This window comes from Amblyomma maculatum, chromosome 5 (genome assembly GCF_055883805.1).
Source record: "Amblyomma maculatum isolate TAMU_Amacu chromosome 5, ASM5588380v1, whole genome shotgun sequence".
In the NCBI taxonomy this organism is placed as follows: Eukaryota; Metazoa; Arthropoda; class Arachnida; order Ixodida; family Ixodidae; genus Amblyomma; species Amblyomma maculatum.
The window spans coordinates 121,929,946-121,953,141 of record NC_139348.1 but is presented as its reverse complement, the minus strand read 5'-3'; the positions used below and the strand labels follow the sequence as shown (position 1 = coordinate 121,953,141).

The 23,196-nt window shown below is 45.2% G+C and overlaps 3 protein-coding genes across 3 annotated transcripts in view; 2 read left to right on the top strand and 1 right to left on the bottom strand.

The window, feature by feature from the left end:
* Window positions 1-2,181, bottom strand: part of fng (Fringe glycosyltransferase) — a 94,114-nt gene extending 91,933 nt beyond the window's left edge. Inside the window, exon 1 of the mRNA XM_084604220.1 lies at window positions 961-2,181. Coding sequence (XP_084460346.1) covers window positions 961-1,521 — 561 coding nt within the window. The 5' untranslated portion in view covers window positions 1,522-2,181. The remainder of the gene's footprint in view (window positions 1-960) is intronic.
* A 105-nt stretch (window positions 2,182-2,286) lies between these two features.
* Window positions 2,287-23,196, top strand: part of LOC146189379 (AP-4 complex accessory subunit Tepsin-like) — a 35,011-nt gene continuing 14,101 nt past the window's right edge. The window contains exons 1-9 of the mRNA XM_084604221.1: window positions 2,287-2,412; window positions 10,004-10,076; window positions 11,152-11,246; window positions 13,787-13,880; window positions 15,849-15,898; window positions 16,210-16,297; window positions 17,211-17,294; window positions 20,268-20,471; window positions 22,435-22,582. Of these exons, the coding sequence (XP_084460347.1) occupies window positions 2,371-2,412; window positions 10,004-10,076; window positions 11,152-11,246; window positions 13,787-13,880; window positions 15,849-15,898; window positions 16,210-16,297; window positions 17,211-17,294; window positions 20,268-20,471; window positions 22,435-22,582 (878 nt within the window). The 5' untranslated portion in view covers window positions 2,287-2,370. The remainder of the gene's footprint in view (window positions 2,413-10,003; window positions 10,077-11,151; window positions 11,247-13,786; window positions 13,881-15,848; window positions 15,899-16,209; window positions 16,298-17,210; window positions 17,295-20,267; window positions 20,472-22,434; window positions 22,583-23,196) is intronic.
* On the top strand, window positions 2,408-9,446 carry Pez (protein tyrosine phosphatase non-receptor pez). Its single transcript, XM_084604218.1, has one exon. It carries the CDS (start codon window positions 2,946-2,948, stop codon window positions 6,309-6,311), a length of 3,366 nt encoding a protein of 1,121 aa, XP_084460344.1. The 5' UTR covers window positions 2,408-2,945; the 3' UTR covers window positions 6,312-9,446.

The following is a 23,196-nucleotide window of genomic DNA, read 5'->3' as shown; positions in this document are numbered from 1 at the left end:
TTTTTGTCCAGCCAACACTTCCTTTGTATTTACACTTCTCATTTCACAGACCCTTCTGAACTCTGAGACAACTTTCTGATTTAAGCAGACGTTCCCTGTCTCTGACGACACATTCTTAGGAAGCTGGTAGGCACCTGTACCGCAAAGAGTAATCTCCAACGTCAGGAATTCGCTGTTAGCCAATGCGCTGTAAACATCAGTGCGTGAAGAACATACAAGGAAAGTTAGTACGTAGGTGTTCACGGTAAATTAAAGGACATGAGCAGAGCGCAAGCATCCCACAGTCATGTTCCCAACGCGTGGTTCGAAGGCAAATGAATTTGCTTTCCCGCATATGGACTACTTCGGATGCCCTGGCAGGAAGCAGTAAATGAAAGATTACTATATTTTATAAGGATACTGATCACGTTATCGCAATTGTGAGCGTTTGTCTTTACCAAACAAAACAAAGAGCGTCTAGTCGGTTTTGTATGTTCTTTGCGCCTTATTTTGCTTCTGCAAAGAAAAAAAAAATCACGTTGTTACTTGCAAAACTGGCAACTGCTGCCTTGATTTCACTGCTTTGGGCCAGGCGTTATTACAGTGGGGGGCTGATATAACTTCAAAAGACGAGACGAGAGAAAGTTGGTTAAATTGTGGACATCAGCAAAATGCGTTACTGCACCGACGCGACAAACAGAACTAGACACGGAGTTTGAGCAAAAACGTCAAAACTGCTGCGTCAGGAAGCATTTGAAAGCAGAGATCACAGCAGCCATGTCAGCTATAGCAAATCACGTGGAAAGTTCCGGATGTCATCCAGGCAAGGGATTTAAAGGGGGGGATATGACTGCGGACGAAACCAAACAATTTCGCAGCGCCAACTAGTATGCACACATGGTCTAATCGCAGGAAACTACACACGCCACCTGCCCAAACAGGAACACACATATCTGCGAAGAGTCAAACCGCACGTCTCACCTGTTCCCTCGCCAAGACGAACCACGTCTTTAGTATGACGTCCAACCTAGTCCTGTGAAACGTCCTCGTCGTCTTTACACTGAAAAACACGTCCTCCAGCCGCGTAGTGTGAGTTCGCCGCTGACCGTCGTCGGGCAAGTGGACCCCACCACCACTCGCCGTGGCTGACCTGTTGAGCTCAGCGGCTGGAACACTGTCTGGGCCGAAGTCCTCGCCCGACGGCTGATCGGCGTAATCCTCCACTTCATTTCCCCTTAACACCCTGCGACTAGCACGCTGATGGAACCCAGGCGGGGCTCTGAGAAACACGAGCTTGTTCACATTCGAAGCCGCCGCCGCTGGCACCGCTGATCCCACGCTCACAGTCGCCGCTGCCTTCTTGTGCGCGCCGCCATCTTGAGAGACCGCGGCGGCGTCGTCTGCAACGAGCGCCGTCGTCTGCTGCTGCCAGTCGATGCCCAGAGGGGGCCAGCCTAACAGGAGCACGGCACCATAGAAGGCGGCCAGGAACACGGCCAGTGCCGTGCCCTGGGTCACCTTGCGCACGCTGAGCAACTTCATGGCGGTGTCATCGCTGAGCCGACGTCGTCATCGACGGCCTCACGCCGCCGTCCATCGCTGCTCGTGCAAGCAACGGCGCGGCGGCAGCACCGCACGCACAAACCACCACCACAACAACCGCGCACGCCTCCGCCAGCACGCACTCGACTGCCGGGGCACACAGCTCTGCGAAGCCGGTTGGCTTTCTTTAGCGCGAGTGCTTGCTCCACGCGAGTTTTGCGCCTTTTGTTATGTTTACAGACTCTTTCGTTTCTCTCTTCCTCTTTACTCCCTAACTGAGAGAGAAGGAGAGAGTGGCTGCTCGAAAAGCCAGCTGCCTGCGCGCGCGCACATGCTACGCTGCTACGCGGCGCAACAGGTTGAGGTCAGCTGTGGAAAGAGAGAACGTACGCACAACGCTCAAATAAAAATAATAAAAAGGTCTTCTTTAGGTTTAGATAGTGGCGCCATCTTTCGGATACAACGTCAGTTAACCAGGCACTGAAAATTGTTTTTTTGTTTGTGTGTTTGTCTGACGTTTTCACTGCACTGTTGTTTAATGTTATAGACATCTGTTAAAATACTTACTCAAATTCAATGTCAAACGCCAAATTCATTCTTGCCATGCGCTTGTCCTATTTTCAAAACAAAATTTTACAAATAATGAGAAGCTGAATAAAAATTTTAGGTTTGGACTTCATAAATAGTTTTGTGCCAAGTTTAAATAATCCTGAAATGCTTCAATTAAATGCTTTGTTGTTTGTTAAGTTCTGTTTGGTGGTGTCCTCTGCCGAGCGCACTGGACAAACAAGCCGAATCTAGGTGGGCCGTCCTGTGTACCTGTAGTGGGACGCACCGAAAGCAAGCAAAATGAAAGCGGCTCTGAAAGAGGACCTGAGTTTTCTCAAAAAGGTACACATTTCCTGACGAAGCCTTCCGCTTAGCTGAACAAACACCGCCTGATCCTCCTTGTTGTTTTGCGTCGCTGCCTCGGTGCGACGTCCCGAGTGCCGCTTCCCTTCCGTCCGCGCGCGAGCGACCGCGGCCGACCACCCTAGCAGCGGAGTCGGTAGGGGAGAAAAAAAGCGCTGAACAAAGAACGAGTTTACGGCGGCGGGCCGATCACAAACAAGCAGCGTCGTCGTCGTCGCTGGGGCGCCCATCCTCCTACGCCCCATGACAGCGCTAGGCCTATCGGCGCTGCTGCTGCTGCTGCTGCGTCGTAGTTCTGCGGCGGCATTCCCTAGCGCTGCGGTAATCGGAGGCGTAGAGGCGTTGCCCCTCCGCCAGTGACTCGTCATCCGCGCGTTTTCACGGCGCTGGTAGTGAAGCAGCCAGCCACCGCCGCGCGCGGCATGCCGTAAGCGGCGAAAGATGCGCTACGCTACGATCGTCAGCGCCGCACCAGGACCGACGACTACACCGACGAGTGGGTCAGAGGCAGGATGCCGTTCCGGATCAAGCTCAAGAAGAGCAAGCACTACAACGTCGTCTCCAAGAGCCTGTGCGTCATCGCCGTCCGGCTTCTGGAGAACGCGACGGTTGAGTGCATCGTCTCGTCGCGCACTGTGGGTCGCGAGTGCCTGCAGAACGTTTGCCAGCGGCTTCAGATCACTCAGCCCGAGTACTTCGGTCTGCGCTACCAGACCCAGGACGGCCAGCAGCGATGGGTGGACCTGGAGCGACCGCTCAAGAAGCAGCTTGACAAACACGGCGCGTGCGCGTCCGCGCGCGACGGCTGCTCCCTGCAGCTGGGCGTCATGTTCTACGTGCCGGACGGGCAGGCGCGCCGACTGCTTCACAGCGACGTGACGCGCTACTACTACTTCTCACAACTCAAGAGTGACGTCATCGAGGGCAAGCTGCCGTGCGGCCGCCACGAGGCTATCAAGCTGGCCAGCTACAGCCTTCAGGCCGAGTTCGGGAACCACCGGCCTGAACATCACACAGCCGAGTACCTGCGTAACTTTGCCTTGCTGCCAAAGTCGGTGTTGCTAGCTTGTGAGAATGAAGAGGAGGAGGCAGCCCTTCTGGACGAGATCGTGCGGGCCCACCGAAGTCTACAAGGCCTGGACCATGCGACCGCCGAGCTCTGCTACATTCAGACTGTGCAAACACTTGAAGGCTACGGCGAGGAACGGTTTCAAGTGCGCGATGCCGCGGGCGCCGACATAGTCCTCGGCATCTCGGTTATTGGAGTAATTGCTAGACGTGTACGTCGACCCATGGTGTCCGAATCTTCGCAGCCTGCTGCACAGACGCCTGTTGAAGAGCAGCAACAGCAAGTGACTGTGTACAGCTGGAGAGAGATCGTGGACCTCATGCACCACAAACGCTGCTTCAAGATAGTGGGTCACGAACCGATACACTCTGCACAGTTCCATCTAGACGATGTCAGCACCGCAAAGTACATTTGGAAGATGTGTGTGCAGCAGCATGGATTTTACATGAGCATGCGTGATGCAGTGGCAATGCCAGGGGGGGCCGGTGGTGGAGACACTTACACACGTGCAGCGAGTGGCAGTGTGGTTGGTGCCGGTGAGAGCTTCCATTGGTCGAATACTTCGGATACAGAGGGCAGTGGGAAGGGACGGGCAGCTGACGTTGGGGAGAGCAGAGAGTCGCTCGACGAGCTGGGTGTTTACCATACAGAGACGCGGAACAGTGAAAACTACACGTTTCCAGGAAGCAGTAGTGATCTGGTCGACCCTAACCACAATGGCTATGACCACCGCCTCACAGGTAGCTCTCAGACAGTCAATGACAGCCTTGCCGCATCCAGAGAACACATTCCTGTGCAGAGTGAACTCAACCGACAGGTGAACAGTGTGCACCAGTCTTATGTAAGCCTTCCACGAAGCTCGGAAAGTGCGACCGATCTGCGACGTGCGCTGCTCCCGTCGTATCGACAGGCGCCCGACTACGAGACCGCAGTTCTTACAAAGTATGGCGTCACAAGCTGTAGCCTCAATGACCTTCCGCTTGAAACTGGACAGAGTAGTCAAGCGTACCAGCAGCAGCCTGCTATGGCAACGTCAGCAGCGACAAATGAGCTTGACATAAGCTTGCCGCGCTCTTGTAACCCACTGCTTCCACCTTTGTCTTACATGCACTACGGCAACTTTGCTGATTTGACCGAACTCGGTGACTCCATGTCTTTCGGTGACCTTGCCAACAACAACAGCCGCATTGATGGTGTCATACATGGCAGAGCACCGCCGCTCCTTGCTCCTCCTCTGCACACGTACAGCACACCTGAGTTGACATCTCAGGGATTATCATACGAGGTCAACCCAGCACAGCTCTTTGCCAATATGCACCTGAACTATCAGTACAAGCCACCTCCTCCATATCCCTATGCACAGCGTCCAAGTGCTAGCACACCAGACTTGACACGCAACCATCACCAGCTTCGAGCCAGCGCCAGTCCAGACCTGGTGTCGCGCCGCCATCTCAGCCAGAGCACCATACAGGGATCCGAGCCTAGCTTGCCTAATTACCAGGCAGCGGTGAATGGAAGTGTCATGTCGCAGTCACTGAGGTCGATTGTGGAGCCGCCGAGGCCGGTACTTCCCACGTATGTTCCTGTTGGTGAGTCGTGGAATGCACAGGTGTCGGGGGTAGCTCAGCCGCAGAGGATTCAAGTGTATGTGAGCTCACCGACAACAAGGGAGCAGGTGGCACCAGCAGCAGCCAAACTGGTGGATGCCACCCCTGTGGCTCCTCCTAGGAAGCAGGTGGCTGAGGAGAAGCGAGAGCCCTCAAAGGAAGAAGCAGCTCCGGCACATCCCTTAGGACCGATGATGGTAGCGGCCATGAATGGCCTGACGCTAACTGTGGCGCAGCCTGATCAACTCGTCACCGGTGACAAAGGAAGCGTAGGGTACGAGACCCCATCGCCGAGTTCGTCTAAAGAACTACGCCCCGAGCAGATCCTAGAGAACCGCCTGGAGGACGGCCAAGTGTTTCTAGAATTCGAGCGCATCACTAAACGCAAGCCTAATGCTGACTTCACTACGGCTTTGCTCTCTGAAAATGCGTCGCGCAATCGTTTCAGCGACGTCCTTCCCTACGAGGAGAACCGTGTGAGGCTGACTCCTACATCTGACAACAGGACAGGCTACATCAACGCGTCACATGTGTCGGCCAGTGTTTGTGACAGCCAACGCTTCTACATCGCTGCGCAGGGTCCTACTCGTGAGACTGCCAAGAGCTTCTGGCAGATGATTTGGGAGAACCATGTTGGAGTAGTTGTGATGCTGACCGAAACTGAAGATGACCATGGCCGTGAGAAATGCTTCCAGTATTGGCCGACAGCTGACGGCGACGAGGCAGCACTATCGTTCGGGGAGTATCGAGTTACTCGGAAAGGTGCCGTGTCATCTGCTGTGGCCGTGACGACATCACTGGTTCTGAGCCGGTCCCAAGGTGTTGCGTGCAGCCACCGGAACGTCTGGCACCTGCGTTATACGGACTGGCCCGACCACGGCACGCCGGGGGACATCCAGGGTTTTCTCGGGTTTATGGAAGAAGTGGACTCTGTGCGCAGGTTGGCCTCCGGAGACCAGCGTCTCCTGCGGACACGCAACACTCCCATGGTGGTCCACTGCACTGCTGGTGTAGGGCGGTCGGGTGTGGTCATCTTGTGCGACATCCTGCTGTTCTGCCTGGACCACAACGTTCCGGTGGATGTGCCGCACGTGTTGAGCTCGGTTCGAATGCAGCGTATGCTCAGCGTTCAGACTCTCGCTCAGTACAAGTTTGTGTACCAGGTGCTGATAAGGTACCTGAGGAACTCACGGCTCATATGACCTCTGGTGCTGCATACGGTTTATTCTCGGATGCCCTCTAGTGCGGGTTAAAGGGTGATGCTTTGACCTTGATGGAAATGATGGTCGTTGCAGCGCCTGTAGAACTGGGCATCCTGCTATCTACTGTGACCTTGCTTTGCACTGTGTGGCTAGGCACCTTCATAGAGATCTGTGCCGTCTTACAGGCATTAATCATATACGGTCCTTGTAGTTTTAGAGCACTGGCACACTAGCCACAGATCTGACGCCCTTTTCAGTGGGAGGTCGTGCAAGTCCGGTTCATGTCCCCAGGTCGAAGGCTGACATAGTTTTATCCTAAGCAATCTCCAGTTCTATTGACGAATGTAAAGCATTCCTGTTGACCTTTGGGGCAGAAACCTCGTGCAGAGAGCCGCGATGCTGCTATGTCTTTCAAGTGTCCTTGTCAATGACAGATCAAAGGCGGATACCTTCATGCTGACATTTGCTGCTGTGTATTACTGCAGTGTTCAAGAAGTTGTCAGGTGATCGAAAGCGAAGAGCTTCTTTGGTTGTGTTGGTCTGTAGATACCGTCATGGTTGTGACGCCCCAGCATCATGCCCGTCCCCAGCTTTCTGGCCTTCCTGGATTGCGAACCCTACACCGCCTTCTGTTGACACATTTAAAGGGAGTCTGTGCTACAGGTTGTTAGCCGTTGTCAACACATAATGCCGCATTTGCACGAAATTGGGAAAACGATTGTGCAGTTGCCCAGGAAACAATAACCTGTTTACTTCAGGGTGACATTCTGTTCTGGGACTCTGTCCCCTTTAGCGTAGTTCTTTAAAAAGCACGCCTTTGCTTGCGGCTTTCCGACGGTTCATAGTGTATTAATGAGCTGTGCTAAAGTGACGCCACTATGTCTGGAAATTGACACAAATACGAACTGCCAGTTTGTTTGAGATCAGGAGGTAGTAGCAGTTCCCTCAAGTCAGTGACATGCCATCCTTTGGCTTGTAATGTTTAGTGCTGTACACCTTTCTTGCAGCCTGTGGTCACAGTAATAATTCAGCAGTCGTATCTACACAAGGATATTTTTGACATGGCCAATATACACTAGTGCCTTTTCTTTGTGACCTTATCAACTGTTTATTCAAAGCCTCCATGGCTAGCAGGATGATGGTACTGGGTACTTTAAAAGGGCCCTAACCCATTTTTCGAGCTTTACGGGTTTAGGCATTGGGGTGAACCATCAGAAACGTCTCAGCCATCTTGTACTATCTTACGAAGCGCCATGTAATGGGCACACATGACGTCAATTTCTGCCATTCAATGCGCATATGAGTGATTTTTTGGGCGATATCTTGACGTCATTGCTATGTTGACTTGAGCATTGTTCCTGGCCACAAACCAAGTTTCAGTTTTGGTTTGTTTTCGTAGCTGTTTCAAAATAGTTAAAGAGAACTGCAAGGCATGTGATGGAAAAGTGAGATAGCAGTGTTACAAAAACAGCTGGAGTTTCTGTTTAATGTTATTTTATGCAATGCTGCTGCTGTCACCATTCAAGGAGGACGCAAAGAAGCGAATTGGATTGCTGTGACATCTCTGCGGCAAATTGTTGAGCGTCGGATTTTCTTTGCTCCCCTCTTGTATGCAGACAGGACGTTTTTGGGAGGATGATGTTTGCACCCCTTAGTTTCACTTATCAGAGAGGTACTCCAATCAGTGGGAAGGTATTTCTAGGGCTCATTTGAACGCGAAACATTGAGACAAGGAAAATAGAAGGGGGGAATAATTGGGCCATATTGACACAAATGGGTAGCGACTTTCACTTGCAAGCGTCCCAAAGCGCGACATAGGAGGGAGCACATTGTCAGGGGAAGCTGAAGTGGCTTTTTTTGGTGTAATGGGGGTGCAGGAAAAAAAAAGATAGTAATCAAGTAAAAGGGGGTCTGACCGATGTCCTACACATTCAAAAGTTGAATGCTAATGTATTGCATCACGGAATCATCGGTTCTGCGCACTGCTAATTGTTCTGTTACCCTCCTTCATAAATATTCTGTTTTCCGCTGCAAGGTGTAGCGGGCTTGCTATCCTGTGCCCTGTATGGTTGAGAAAAGAGCAGGTTGTTATGCTTCACCATGCTTATTGGAAAAAACAATTGCCCTGGGCAACCTTTTAATAATGCACGCCTACATTGCGGTCTGTTGACCTGGGCCTGTTCAGAATCTGTGTGGCTGGCTCGGTATGTTTAAAATGAGGTAGCTGTGTCACTGCTTAACACTTCCTAGTTATGGCAGAAAATATGCTTATGTTTATCGTATTGTGCGTCCTAACTTGACACGTGCTTGCTGGTATGTTGTTCAGAGCTCGGAGGCATAGGATGCAACAGCAGCTGTCAGAGTGGTTGTGCATTAGATGTCGGAGGCGACCTTCGTTATTGCTTGCAGCATGCCAGATCATCATTGACTAGGTTGCCTGATTTTCCATGCCTGGTTGCCCTGCTTCAATTGTGGTACTGTTTTCTTCGAAACATTAATTAGTGACATTTGAGGTACGAAGAGAAATAGAGAGTTTTATAGCAGTCGCCTCGAAGGTAATGAAAATCAAGGTATGGTTGGCGCGGGTCTAAAAATGTCGCTTGAATATTTTGGCTGCGGACACACTTGTATACCTCTGTTATCACCTTTTAGTGATTCTTTCTTTTTTTTTTTTTGGTTGGGCATGTACATGAGGACATTAGAAATTTAGGTTTTTGGGGCAGAACTTGATTTCCCATTGTCGCATTCTTCTCCCATCCATATTGCCAGCCCCGTAACTTCGCGTGCACTTCGCGTAACTTCTAAACAAGACACCTTGATTGCAGGGCAACTGTTTGTTGGTGCCTTTTTCATCAGAGTGAGATCATGTTAGCACATCATCGTCATTGTGTCCCTTAACATACCTGTGTGCACTTAACTTATTGTTAACACGGCAGCGATAAAATACATATGCGGACGACGGCACCGGTTGACGGGAGAGCCGTGCTGCGCTTCTTGTGTTTGTTTCCTTTTTACGTAACCTCCGTCCACAGAAACACTTTTTTGTTGAAAGCTGTTTACACGCTGTGCGCTCCGGAAGACGAGATGTAGAGGAAAGAGTTGTAGAACTATTTTTGGATAGCTTTTTTTTTTTTTCTGACTTGCCTTCCTGAGGAACACCTTGTTGCCACCGATAATAAAGGAGAGACTTCCGGTCACTACTCTTGTGAGACTGTCTTTATTCTTCAATCGTTTTCTTGCAGCCACCTCAGAATGTTACGATTAAAATTGGTTAATCATGCTAAAATGGCAAGAGACTCATATATGCATCTTCTTGCCCCGGGATTGTGCTTGTCTTGAGTCTCGTACAGTTCATCAGACCACTTTACAGGTGGGGCTAGCTAAACTCAGCCTAGAGCTCATGCTACTGATATCGATGGTGCAAAAGAAGTATAGAAGGGTGCTCAAGTTATTCAACAGTATATTAATTGCAGATTTGATTCCAGTTAGTCGTGTGGGCCCCATATATTTTTTTAGCATTTGCACTGTAGTTCTGAGAATTGCTCCTATTTGACAGATATTGAACACTAATTGTTTGTGCTGCTTGAGAACATGCACCTCACTAGAGGCTGTAAGATGTGACTGAGTGTTGTGTTTACAGAGCTGCAGCTGTGAGTTGCCATGCTAATTCTTGCTCCCGCTATCGCCACCAGGTGCCAGCACTGGCCGAAGCCACGTCCAATGTTGATGCTCCCGTGCCCGGGTACCTGTACAAGGAGATCAGCTGTATCCTTTGTCCTACACATTTGAGTAAGGCAGAATGGATTGGATTGGCTCTTTAGCATGGTTGGTTGGTTGGTTGGTTTGTGGGGTTTAACGTCCCAAAGCAACTCAGGCTATGAGAGACGCCGTAGTGGAGGACTCCGGAAATTTCGACCACCTGGGGTTCTTTAACGTGCACTGATTGGCTTAACCCTCTCATCTGGCAAAGACAAAAGCGCTGATGGGGACAAGAAATAACACAGACAAGTGGTTCGTGTTCGGAACGTGTGTTTAGCTCTTGTCCGTGTTCTTTCTTGTCCCCGTCTTCAGCGCTTTTGTGTTCGCTACATTGTAATAACTTGCTCAAACTCATCCTTACGAATCTTTTAGGTGGCAATCGGTAACCATATTAAAAATATTTATTTAGTAGCCTTTTTTATTATATATATTGCTACCTAACGTAGCGTGGCAATATGTAGAATACTATCAGTCTCTTACAGTTATGTACAAAGCGGCATAAAAAATGTCGGTCGTTCAAAGTTCGATCTACCTCATCTTGTGATTTCTACGTAATCTGTTATGCTGCTAAGCTCTTAACAAGTTACTTATTCTGTGTTCACTTGTTGAGATGAAAAAATCTCCACTTACAGATTTGAGGATTTTGATGCGAGCTAGGGTTAGACCTGCTTCTTGGCCATGGATTGCACACCAGAAGGATTCCTTTAATGCATGCTTTTGGTTATGCTAGCCTTGTATGCATCAACATTTTCTTTATCTGCTGTCTTTTCATCTTTTTTTTGTCCACTGTTGGTGTGCGGCATAGCATATTTTCCATTCTCTCTGGCGCACTCTAGACAGTATTCTAAGCTTGAGCTTGCTGCTTTCATCCTCTGCCAATTCACTTGTGAACTGTACAGTAAAGCACGTGTGGTAGGGAATATCATTTGCTATGTACGTTTCTGTCATGGACAGAAAAAAAGCTTCTGGCATTTGCGAGGCATTTGTTGACTGTTGTAGACACTGGCTGTATAGTAAATTCGGCAACAGGTTCGAGGTCGTGCCGTCATTTTCTTCGACCTTGACGGGGAAAAAAATGCAGCCATGACCTTGGAAAATGATGGTCAGCACGCTGAACAAGTTGTGGACTACCTCCTCGGCGCATTGCTCGAAGGGCCATCACCAACAAAAGTGAAGGTCGGTCTGGTAGCTCCAGTCCGCATTCTTGTTGTCTCAGTATACTTAAACAGCTCACAGTTTTCTTTATCATTTTCAGTCTTGAACTCCTTGTGGCTATTTGCTGCTTGTACTGAGCGCTGAGTGCTGAAACAATAAAGCCTTCTGCTGAGTGAGTTAGTTCTACGTGGTAAAAAAAAATGTTGAAAGACCCCGAGGGATTGGGTCAACAGTTGGCAAGCTTGAAGCATGACAGATTGGGGCAGTGTATATTTATTATTTCCTCAATGCAGATGTCGCTGTTAAAAAATAGGGGTAAAGGAGGTAAAGAAAGGAACATGCAAAGTAGGACAAAGCAGGCATTAAATGGAATGCAAGATGAGAATACTGAAAAAAAAAAAAAAAGGAAATGTTTCATACAGCAGTGGTATTCATCACTATTCTGAAGTAATGCTCTAGTGTTAATATGGTGTGATCAAGATTTTTTCTTGTCCATGGGCTGAGCTATCCCAAAAATATTTTTCCACAAAGTCAGATAATGGTCGCCTGCTCTTTGATAAGTTTTTATTTTCGTGATATCAGGTATAGCTACTTTCCAGATGAAGTTTCATTTATCCATCACACCAGAAGCTAGTAGTAGTACTAGAGGTATTTCGGATTTAATGGCGTGATGCTAACCTGGGTCATAATGTGCCGGACAGGGTGTGCTATTTATTGTGACTAGTTACAGCAAGGTAACGAAGATAAACTTTACGGTTGAAGCATTAATTCAAGTAAGGTTGTGGTGAGCTGAAGGATTGTAATATGAAATTATTGTAACTACAGTGCTGAGAGGACCAGTGTGTCATTTGTGTTTTCTAAGTATTGTAGGCTGCTTCGAAAAAGTGTTTCTTTTCCATTCATTGCATAAAGGTGAGGGTGTGGAGATGATAATACACTTGGCTCTAAACGCAAAGAGATCTGACTGCAAGAACTTTTCATTATCTCTTGCGGGGTTGCTGATACCCTTTTTGGGAAAAACGGTGCTAGGGCTTCTTGTTATCTTTTTTTTTGCCACCTGGTGTTTTTTTTAATCTTTGGAGTGAGCTCCATGAAGCATCCGGCAGCAATTGTAGACACTGCAATGCAGGGCAGACAGCCAGTCAGTTAGAAGCACGTGCATATAGTAAATAATTATTTGGGACTATTGTCAACTATCTATATAGCTGGCCTTGCTTTGTGTACATCAGGATTAAAATTGAGGGATGAGATACATCAAAAAGCTTATGCTTTTAGGTTTTACATATGCTGCAGCAATTATAGTTTCACCGCTTGTCAAACTGTTCATTATAGCATGGTTCCATTTTTGAGGTTCCGTACTGTTTGAAAGGTGGTAGTGGGCTTTGTTGAACGTTTCGTTTTGGGAAATCTGTTGAGAAGGCTTAATTTAATTCTTAGTTATTTACATAACCTACATCTATTGTGTTTTTTTCTATTAATCGGGTGAAAATATTAACTGGTCTAACTGGTTTAAGGAACAAATTCTCACTTGATCCTAGTTGGGGGCCCATTGTTATTTAACTGGGAAGAAACTGGTATGAGCTGGAGATTCGTTCCTTAAACCAGATATACCAGTCAGAATTTTCGCCTGCAAGAGGGCTTTTTATACACCCTTTTAAGGGGGGGGGGGTCTAATTTGGCTAAATTTCATGCAGAATCTTTCCACTTCCATTTCGGACAAACTTTTCACACTGAATAGTGGCATTTCCTTGCACAATAGTGGCAGTTGGTTTAGGCTGAAGCAGATTTCTTTCTTTTTTTTCTTCTTTTGATGTAGTGGTGTTTACATACCGGATGTGTCACGACTCACAAGGCTGCAGTGTGGATGCTGAAATAGATGCACTTCTAAGCTGAAGGTGTCTATGCCTAGTTGGTTGTACATTGTGAATGTAATGCGCTGTACACTTGGGTGGCATTTATCTCGCCTTGATTTCCTTCGGTAGTAATTATACCTTTTTTGTTTTTTTCGATTCTTCCTCATAACTTCATATCCACATGACACGTGCCTTTTTCAGTATAAAAATTAATAACCATTGTTGCTGAGTAAACAGTTTTCAGTTCACACTCTGTGTGTTAACTGCTCTCTCTCCTGTTACTCCTAACTTTATGCATAGTGGAAAGGGTCTAAAGTAGTGCAGATGGATACAGGGAATTTTTCTCTACTTTTGCGAACTTTTATTATATGAACTGTCAAAGGTACTTCAGTTCCATCTCTGAAGGTGTACTATGCAACAAGGTGGACAAAATTAAGCAGCATATTTGCTGTTTTGTTTATTATTAGTTTGTTGATTTGGTAGCGGCACTTTTGGAATAGATTTAGTTTGTTAGTGCACATCTTGAATCATTTACAACTTGCTGATGGTGTTATTTGTCACCTAATTTGTATTCGTGCGGCTTGCTAGTTTTTTTTTTTTTAACACAGAAAAGGAAACTGTTTTTCATTTTCTGGGGGTGGTATAGTAATTTACTAACTGGCTATGTATTACTGATTGTTCTTCATTCCTGTTCCTGACCTCCTACAGTGCCTGAGGGTTTTGCAGCATGTCCTCACCAATGGTCACGCTAGCGTACGAACCATCCTGTCCAGGAAGGATGCACCTGTCCGGTCTGTGGCGAGTGAGTTTGTCATATAACTATTATCATTGTCACAGTCATTATTGGCAGCTGTACATTATTCCTCTCTCGTTTTACAGGACACTTGCAGACTCATAACTGAATTTTACTATATGAAAGATGACATATATATGCAGTGAGAGAAACCATGTGCTCGAGATTGTCAATTCACATCCGTCACAGCCTCGCATCCAGAAACCGCACCTCACAATGATCAAGCATAACAGGAGGATCGTTAACACACACATTTGTTTTGTTTTTTTCTTGATAACATACGCTTCGAATACGCCTCTTGTGTATGATGGCCCTCATGGCTGTACAAAATCCCTGTCTTGTCTAGAAGCGGAAGCACTTCTTTGGCTTCTTTTCACAAGCCCTGCAACTTTTGGCAATGCTGGAGTATTTATCGGAGGACAGATTGTTAAAACATTCCTTTAACCGGATATTTATGTACCCTTTGGTCTGACCGACGTAAGAACACAAACGACCCGCTTTTAACGGTATGGAAAACACTGCATTTACCCGGTACCATTTCATACCATTATTCAAATTATGTTCAACCTTATGCTGGTAAGGTATAACAGTGTATTTCTTTCTTCCTTGCCCCTTGGGACTGCTGAGAGGCAATCCTACCAGATTTAACCTTAGTCAGTTTTTCTCAGCGCAAGATTTTATTAGAGCAGCACACCATTGTTGGACAGAACAGTGCCGTTCTTAACTGTCTCTGAGTATCTGGAAGAAAATTTAAGGGCGCTTTCGTGGATCTAGGACTAAAAAACCTCTATATGGTCCTCTTCAAAACTTAGGCGAATATCTAAAAACTGCAGCTTGTTTTCCTTGGGCGATTCAACCGTGAAGTTCATGCCAAGCCCTGAATCTCTAAATACCTTCTTGGCGTCAAAAACGCGATGCCCTTTGTTGACAAAAATGAGATAACCATCCACATCCTTTCCTTTCCTGTTGTCCACGGTTTTTATCGTAGTTGTCCTTTTTGTACGATGTGACATCAACATATTTGTGGAGGTGAAACTCAAGGCGTCTGCGAGCTGTGAGACTTGTCCTACTTGAAATGAAGAAGAAATTAGCATTTACAGGGAATGTAACACAATCACAAGACAACCGATACTTTCTGATGGCATAAAATGAATTCCGGGAATAAAATGAATTAACTAGGGCCGGTGTAAATTCGCTAACAGGTAGACTGCAAGTACGGCTGGTTACACTGGCCTCCCAAATTAGCAGTCGTTAGAATGACTTCCTCGGATGAGCTGTCATTCTAGGTTCGAACCCCTGACCAAGCCTAATTTTTTTTTTAGCTGGGATGTTTCTGTGAAGGCTTCATAGCTTAATTTCCTTTGTATCCACAGGTCTGCACTTATTGGGTGGATGCAAAGAAGGGATATGAATCTCTAATAGAGGTGGGCAAATATTCGAAATTTTTAATATGAAAGGAATATGCTAGTTATTTAATTCGTGATCATTTTCTAAATACCGATATTCGAAATATTCAAACATTCGAATATTACTGAATATACCGGAAATTTTCGGATTCACTTCAGTTTCACTGCACTGTGGGCTTCACCGCAATGCTTGGTTGCGTTGACTCTGCAGTGAAGCACACTCAAAATGGGAAGGGGCTGTTTTGTGAAGATGCGGGAACTTCGGTTTGGTGACGAGGCCTTCCCCGACAGTGTGCGCAAAGCGAAGCATTTGACGAAACCAGTAAAAAACGGCGTTCTCACATTGGTTCCATTTCACATGCAGACGGGGCAGCAGACATTATTGGAAATGCGAGGGCAGTTGGTACTTTATTCCGGTGTGCTTAAAAGTGGGGATTCTTTCAGGGGCTACGATGCAGCGAGTTGTGTCTCTACATATGTACATCATCCCAGGAGGGAAGATGGTAAAACGTTGTAGAGTTTTCTTTTTTTTCTTTTCACCACTTTTTTCATCCTGTTCCTCCTGGAGCAGACATCTCCGGTGCCGGCTCTGAGAATCAATCTCTTCGACTGCTTGCAAAGGTCAGTTGTGCAATTTTGCGTGAAAGTAAATGTGTCCATGCATACTTGGGGCAGTTTTTCTAGTTTATGACTAACTCCTTTTTACTAACTCCTTTTTTATTTTTGTTGAGTATGGTGGATTAGTGTTTATGCCTTTCGGTAGCTTGTAACCTCATGGTTCAGTGTTTGTTTTGATTGATACGCCATGAACGCTCATTGGCATCTAAAGACGTTGACGATAGGAGCAGCGGGAATGTGGCGCTACACTTTATGGTCGTGAATAGTCACGAGCCTTATTCTTGATGCATTCTTTTTCGTTTTTTATCTGGAAGGACTTGCTCCATTCTATTCACGATTGTGCTGCTGCTGCTGCTCTCAGTCATCAAGCCATGACTGCTGAATGCTCTTCATCTCTGCAAGGTTGGTATGGGGGTTCATCATCAGATGTTTCATCAACAGTAATACCATTACCGCATTTTAGCGGTAATGGTATTCTAGAAATGAAAAGCAAGAAATGGATTTATTTATTTACCTGTTCGTTTACGAATATACTGCTCTCTATTAAGAGGCAGCAGAATATTGTGTATATGGGTACAGCAGGGATAGCCATGTGAAGCTGTTAACTGATGGATTCCAAGGAAAGGCAAAATGGTGCCTGGGGTAGCAGAATGTTGGGTAGTTCTTCAAGCTTAGTTATAATTACTTCAAGCAGCTGAATGGCTTAGTGAGTCATTCAACTGCAATGCAAGAATGGCTGTTTACTGAAACTTTAGGAAGTTCAAGTTGTTTCACTAAATTAAGGAATATATAAAATTAAAAAGCATTGAGTTGTTTGCTCTCCATTAAGGAATTGTAGTTAATTCTCAATTGAATTTAGATGCCAGTGCGGAAGTTTTGTTGCAATAATAATTTTCTGACGAGAGTGTGTAAGTAAGTATCTACAAATTGAATTTAAAATTATTTTGTTCACGGCTGAAGTTATGAATGACTTACTTCCTCGGAATTGAGGCATGATGCTTGAATTTTGTAACTGCATTACATTCATGATGTAAATACAAAATCGACCCCATGTTGCTAGTTTTTGAGATGCTGCAGATTTTTGTTTTGTGTGCATCACTTAGGATAATATTCACAAATCTGTCTGACAATAGGATGAAGGCTTTCATAGTCTCATGTAATTATTAACTGTAGCTTTTGTCAATTATTGTTTAATCTTTGTGTAGTGCTTTAGTTCATTCATATCTTGTGGCTGAACAAGATGTTCTTTCAAGCTTTCTCGTCTAGACAGTGTGCTTTCAGCATGCATCATCTTGGACCATTGCACGTTCTGCAGAAAGCCGGTCGTATTCTGGACTCGGGGCGTCGGCAGCTACGACTGGGAAATACCAGGGATTTGGAAGCGCACCCCTGGGGCCAAGTACGTACAGAAGCACCAGACAACGCAACCGTCTGTTGCTACAGAAAGAATTATTTTTCTGCCACCGAATTTGCCAACTGAATTTTATTCTCATAGACGTCAAGCGTGTGTACGAAAATAGGCACTCCTTTACCAAGAATGCGCATAAATCGAGCAAAGTTACAGTCCCTTTGAATTTGAATAATCTGTTTGATGGTAATCCTCTGCTGATAATCTGCATATTTACTAAAAGAGAAAAGAAATGCAGTGTTTGTGCATCGATGTTACATAACATTTACTATAACTGCTGATGCGTTAGCAAAGAAAGTCCGTATTTTTGTAGCCTTCATAGTGAGATGCATTAAGGATGGAAACCTGTATAGTATGTGTTTTGAGGTTGTTATGATTGTTATGAATTGGATCTGTGTCGACGTACATAGTTTTGGGCTTGCATCTTCCTCAGTGGAAGGCATTCAATGACACTGCTTTAATTGCTGAAACTTCAATCAAAAAGTCAGAAGAAACATTTTATTATTTTCATTATCACTACAGTATGGGCAGGTCCAGCTATATCGTTAACCATTTGGCAGGGTTTTATATCTTTTCTGTGAGGATGACGAGTCCTGAAGTTGCCCGTGTATTTTAAAGCTTTACACGAATAACTTCTTAGGCCCCAATTTCTTTTAGGATTAGAATGAACCTGTGCCTTCGCTTGTCGCGCATTGATGAATAAGTGCTGTCATATTTTGTGTCTTAAGTTCTTTTTCTGTATTTTCTTTTGCAGTATGGTTTCGTAAGTATAAAACCACCTCTCTGACATTTTGAATTGGATGAAAAAGTCTTCTTTTACTCTTTATTTTTTGAAGTTCCCACTTTGCTTCATCTGCAGTGCTTCCAAGACCCTTTTTGTTGCAATTCAGTCCATTATTCCGACTACCAGATTTTTGCCACAATTCAAGTTACCCATGCACCTTGGCATCCTTTTCAAATTTGCCTCTGTTTCTGCACAATTATTCATCTATGTCTTGGGGCTTTACCACATTTTTTTGTAATGTGAGGTGTACCCTGAATTATCTCAAACGTTATCATCCATGCGCACATGCTCCTGCATTGTTCCAGATTATCATAGTTGCTTGGGGCCTTATCTCAAAGTTGCTGAGCCAGCTTTAAATTGAGCTTGGCCGAGGTGCCCGAGATTGGCTGGCATTGTGTAGTTTGAAGACGGCCGAGTGTATTTGTAGGATCTTGCTAGTAAGATACCGTAAAAAATATACAACCCGAAGGGTTTGCTTTTACATTCTGCAAGAGCTTCTGGAAGCACTCCCAGAATACTTAAGTTCGAGAAGGGTGAAGACAAGATTTTTCAACAAGCCCAGCTATGTGTCTTAGAAACAAACCCCCCTTTGCCTGAATATTTTTTACAAAGACCACACCTGTTTAAACCCCTTACTTATTGGTTAAATATTGGAATGACTTATCGCCTTATTAAGAAAGCCAATGGTCACTGAAATCAAGAGAAGGAAACGGGAATGTTTTTATGCCCATATTTTTTAGTTTGTAGTTGGTAGGTCAATGGAAGCTTGCACCTTATTATTTATTCCCGTTCCATCTAACATTAGCGGTAATGCAGGGTGTACTATGCCCACCATGAATGTCACACTGGTGAACACTCTTAAGGTTAGGTTAGGTGCATGCAACATAAATATCCATGAGAGTAGAAAATTGGACAGTTGTTGCCATAGCTAAAAAAGTTGGTACAGCATCGTGCATAAACTTCAAAGGTTGTGGGTTTGGATCACAATGGCATCATGTGGTTGTTTTGCAACAATAGCTCTCAAGTGTCCAATATATCAGCGTTAGTTAGTAATAGTAGCAGTAATTTTAGTTGGCATAATCTGAACATACCAAAGGAACCATCCGGAGGGTTGCCACCATGGGAAGGGTGCGATGAGGGTTACTGTGCAGTGAATAAGGTATGGTGAGAGTGAAGGAACGTGTAGTCTGAGGGCAATAGTAAAAGTTTAACTATCACATTCTGCAGTGCCTGCTGTTAAGTGCCTACTACCATGTTTCAGCATTATTATGACTGCAGTAGTAGTGGTGGGGAAGTGTATAACGGAAAACTGGAGAGCTGTGTGAATATGCATGTGTATTGTAGAATGAAAATGCCGCCGCAGCTTTCACTGAATCTCGCTTTGCACAGTGGTAATCATCCTTTGAGAGTTTTTTTTATTTACTTTCTAAACAATTTTGTTTAAAATGATTACCATTGGTCTGTAACATAAATTTAAAAGAAATAGAAATGTTCCTCAGTGCTTTCCTTGGTTTCATAGTCTTTCATATGTGTGTCGTAACAAGCTCATTGTTTAATTACGTTTTTTTGAAATTAATGACATTTTTATGCTCAGCTTGAAGTTGACCCAGTGAGTAACGACGGGCACAACTGCTGCTGGAGTAGTTTCTACCCACTGGTTACAAATAAAAGGCTCCGCCGTGGTACTAGTGCAGTGGTTCGGGTGTTCGACTACTGTGCTCAAGAATGTGGGATCGAAACCCGTTTTCGATGGAGGTGAAAAGCAAAGCGTCCATGTGCTATGCGATGTCAGTGCACCTTAAAGAACCCCAGGTGGTCGAAATTAATCCGTAGCCCTCCACTACAGCGTCTCTTATAGCGCGAGTCGCTTTGGGACGTTAAACCCCATTAACCAAACTAAAGCAAACGCATAACAGGCCGTGTATTTTGCAAAGGTTACATCCTGCTATTCTTTCACTCCCTCTTTCTATTCGTTTATTTGACATAACTTACAAAGAAATGATTGCTCTTTATTGCTACCCCCGTGAACTCTTTACAATAGACACAAAAGTATTTTCGCGAAGTAAGCGAAGACCCGTGTGTGCCAGTCATAGGACCGAGTATATCTCTACAGTGTTATATTGGTAAAAACATAGCAATGCACAAGTTTGGCAAGTTGGAGTCATTCTCTGCCTCTGCAGAAACGCTGACTGAGCAAGTGACCGACGGGATTGCGAGGGTCGTGGAGAAGATTGCGGGCAGGCCCGCTGACAAGGGTGGCAGTGACCTGCTGACTGAGGGCCTGCCCACGTTCCAGCCAGTCACGGTGCGTTCGCTGCCTACTGTCTCACAGGACAGGACTGCCACCCTTCCAACCCAGCCAGTGAAAACCAAGCCACCGAAAGGTACCACTCGTTTTGGTAGCAGCAGATGCTGTATTTCAAGCAAAATCATGCACGGGGGCCTATAACACATGCTATTGTTTTTTTTTTTACTACATTGAAGGTTTGATTCTGTGGCTACAGATGCTGCTGAGATGGTCTTCATTGGCACTGACGAGATCTTAGTCCTACTTTTCTTTGTGTCAACTTCGATTTGAAGGGAAAAAGGTTTCATTTTCCTTAAAGGCCTCAATCCTGGGGGCCTTTAAGGTAATATGATATGTGATGTTCGAAAGATAGTGGGAGACCAGAAATCTTGGCATTGTATGGTTTATAGGATCACGAACGGCCAGAGACGACTGAACGGCTGACTGACTGATATGGCTCGAGATGGCACACTCACCGAGACTGTGTCACCAACTACTGGTTGGTCTTCAGTTAATGCAGCATTGAATTGCACACTTAGTATCACGTCGCAACGTCAGCTGTCGCCTCGAGCACAACGTCACTCCCACTGCATCATGTTGTTGTTAGCGATGCCCTACCTTTGGTGGTTGAATGCGCTGTATTGTGCCTGCACAGTCTGTGGTCCACCGTCAAGGCTTTGTAGCCTGCCGCTGAATACAGGGGAAGACTTGAGGTCAACCACTAGGAATATTTTTGAAAACGTGCTGACCCTTCGATAAAAGCTCTGTGGTGCGCTCTTGTTCCGAGACGAAACTTCGAGACCTAATTAGCGGCACTGTTTTTTTGTGGTGAGGCCTGCTTGTATAATCATTTTAGATGTCAGTGAATAATTTGTGTTACCTTCTATGTAGAAGAGGGGGACCTCCATAGCACACAGCTGAAAATGGAGGAATGATACAGTCCGATCACTCATTAAATGCATCTCTAAAGCAAGCGCAAACTTCAGCCACAAATAAAACCTTCGATGCAAAAAGAAAGCACAGAATAAGCTGCACTCTATTTGAAAGAAAGGTACTCAACTTAAACAATGAAAATTGAATGCTAAAGAAAAAAACTAGGCGTGTGAGAAATTTCAAAATTTTGAATACGAACTGAATACCTTATTCAGTTCATATTCGAGATTTTAAACACTGGTAGGACCCCTCCTCCCCTCCCTCACCTTCCCAAGACACCTGGCTGGAAGGCCTCCTTTGAGGGGCTTTGTTCCTGCGGTCTTGAGTCATAGTTGACTATAGGTTTATACTTTTGTTTGATACAAAGTTCTTTGTTGTCTTCGAGCTAGGCTGTATACAAGAGAACTAAGGTTGGCATTTTCTAGAATGCTCTTTTTACTGAGTGATAAGTAGCTTTTATATATAAGGTTCAGCAACAGAACATGGTAACTGACAGCTGATTATCCAGAGTGATGCGTCATTTATGCAGCATTCTGTAATTGGTTCCCTAAAAGAGACCGAATCGTTGCTTTTATGAAATTTAACTTTGCAATGAAGCAGATATGCAGCATTTCCTGTGACAGTATGTGTACTATGCCTTGCGTGAGATGCAGCATATTACAGATTAATGCCTACTTTTTTTTTCTGGAGAGGTGTTTGCATTACAGTTTCTCATGGAGGCACCATTTCATTGCGTTTTTTTGCGATAAAATAGATTCTTGCCAGAGATGATGACCATGATGAAATGATAATGATGAGATGATGACAGGTTTTCATGGCCCAAGGACACCTCTGATATAAGAGCACCATTGCACAATGCAGCCAGTCATCACGAGAGTGATTACTTATCTGGGAACGCTCTTAATTGCACTAAAGATATTCATCTCCTGTATTGATTTTGTTAAGATCAAAATTATTCTTGAAACTATTATGCATCATTTCTTGAGATGAGGGCATTGCTAGGGTCATACAACTGTGAGTTGTGGCTACCCAGTTGGGATGCTGGTGGGGGATGCTTACTTAATTGATGAAAGGATCGAATTGATTTGAAATGACTATTTTGGCTGATTTGTGATTTGCTGTTGCAGCTCGCAAAAAGGGTCGTGCTGGAGGTGGCTGGGACGATGATGATGACGACGATGCTGATGATGGCAACGCGTCGAGAACCGTCAGCGACGCAGCGAGCCTTGGCGATTCTGCCAGGATCAGTGATGTCTCTGGGGAGCCCGCCATTCAGTGAGCAGTTCCAGTCATTCATATTTCATTCATAGCCGTTCAGGTGCTGTTTCTTGTTTTCTATTTAAAACAATATTTGTTCCTGCCTAAATAATCATCCAAGTTTAAAAATGCACCAATTCTTATTTTTGCCATAGCTAACAGCAGGTGTTAGTTTTTCTTAGTCATGCACATAATTGTATGCAAAGAAACGAGTAGTTAAGAAAACGCACCTTTAGGTTGGGTGGAATTACACTTGACATGTCTAGATTTCAGGCTTTTCCTCCGTTGGCGACATGATGTATTGTTATTATTATTATTATTATTCCTTGTTTTTTTTCAATTGCAGTAGAATTCTGCCCGTTTCTAATCAAACTCTTAGATTTGGCCGCTTTTCTCCGATCACCAAGTTCTTTGAAAAAGCAGTTTGGTAGCAAGCCCATCATTTTTCCCACATTCTTGACAAAATGTAAAAATTCAGTGACAAAAATGTTCAGCCACATGAAGTGACGACTGGGGAAGTTCTATTTGGCGTAACATATTTTCTGGTGTATAAGACACTTTTTTTTTTTTTTTTTTTTAATTTACGGTAGCGTGTCTTATAAAATGGTGTGTCTTATGTTCTTTTTTTTTCC

Bases quoted from the DNA above. Each gene is read 5' to 3' on its own strand.
- Pez (XM_084604218.1), top strand. From the start codon at position 2,946: ATGCCGTTCCGGATCAAGCTCAAGAAGAGCAAGCACTACAACGTCGTC.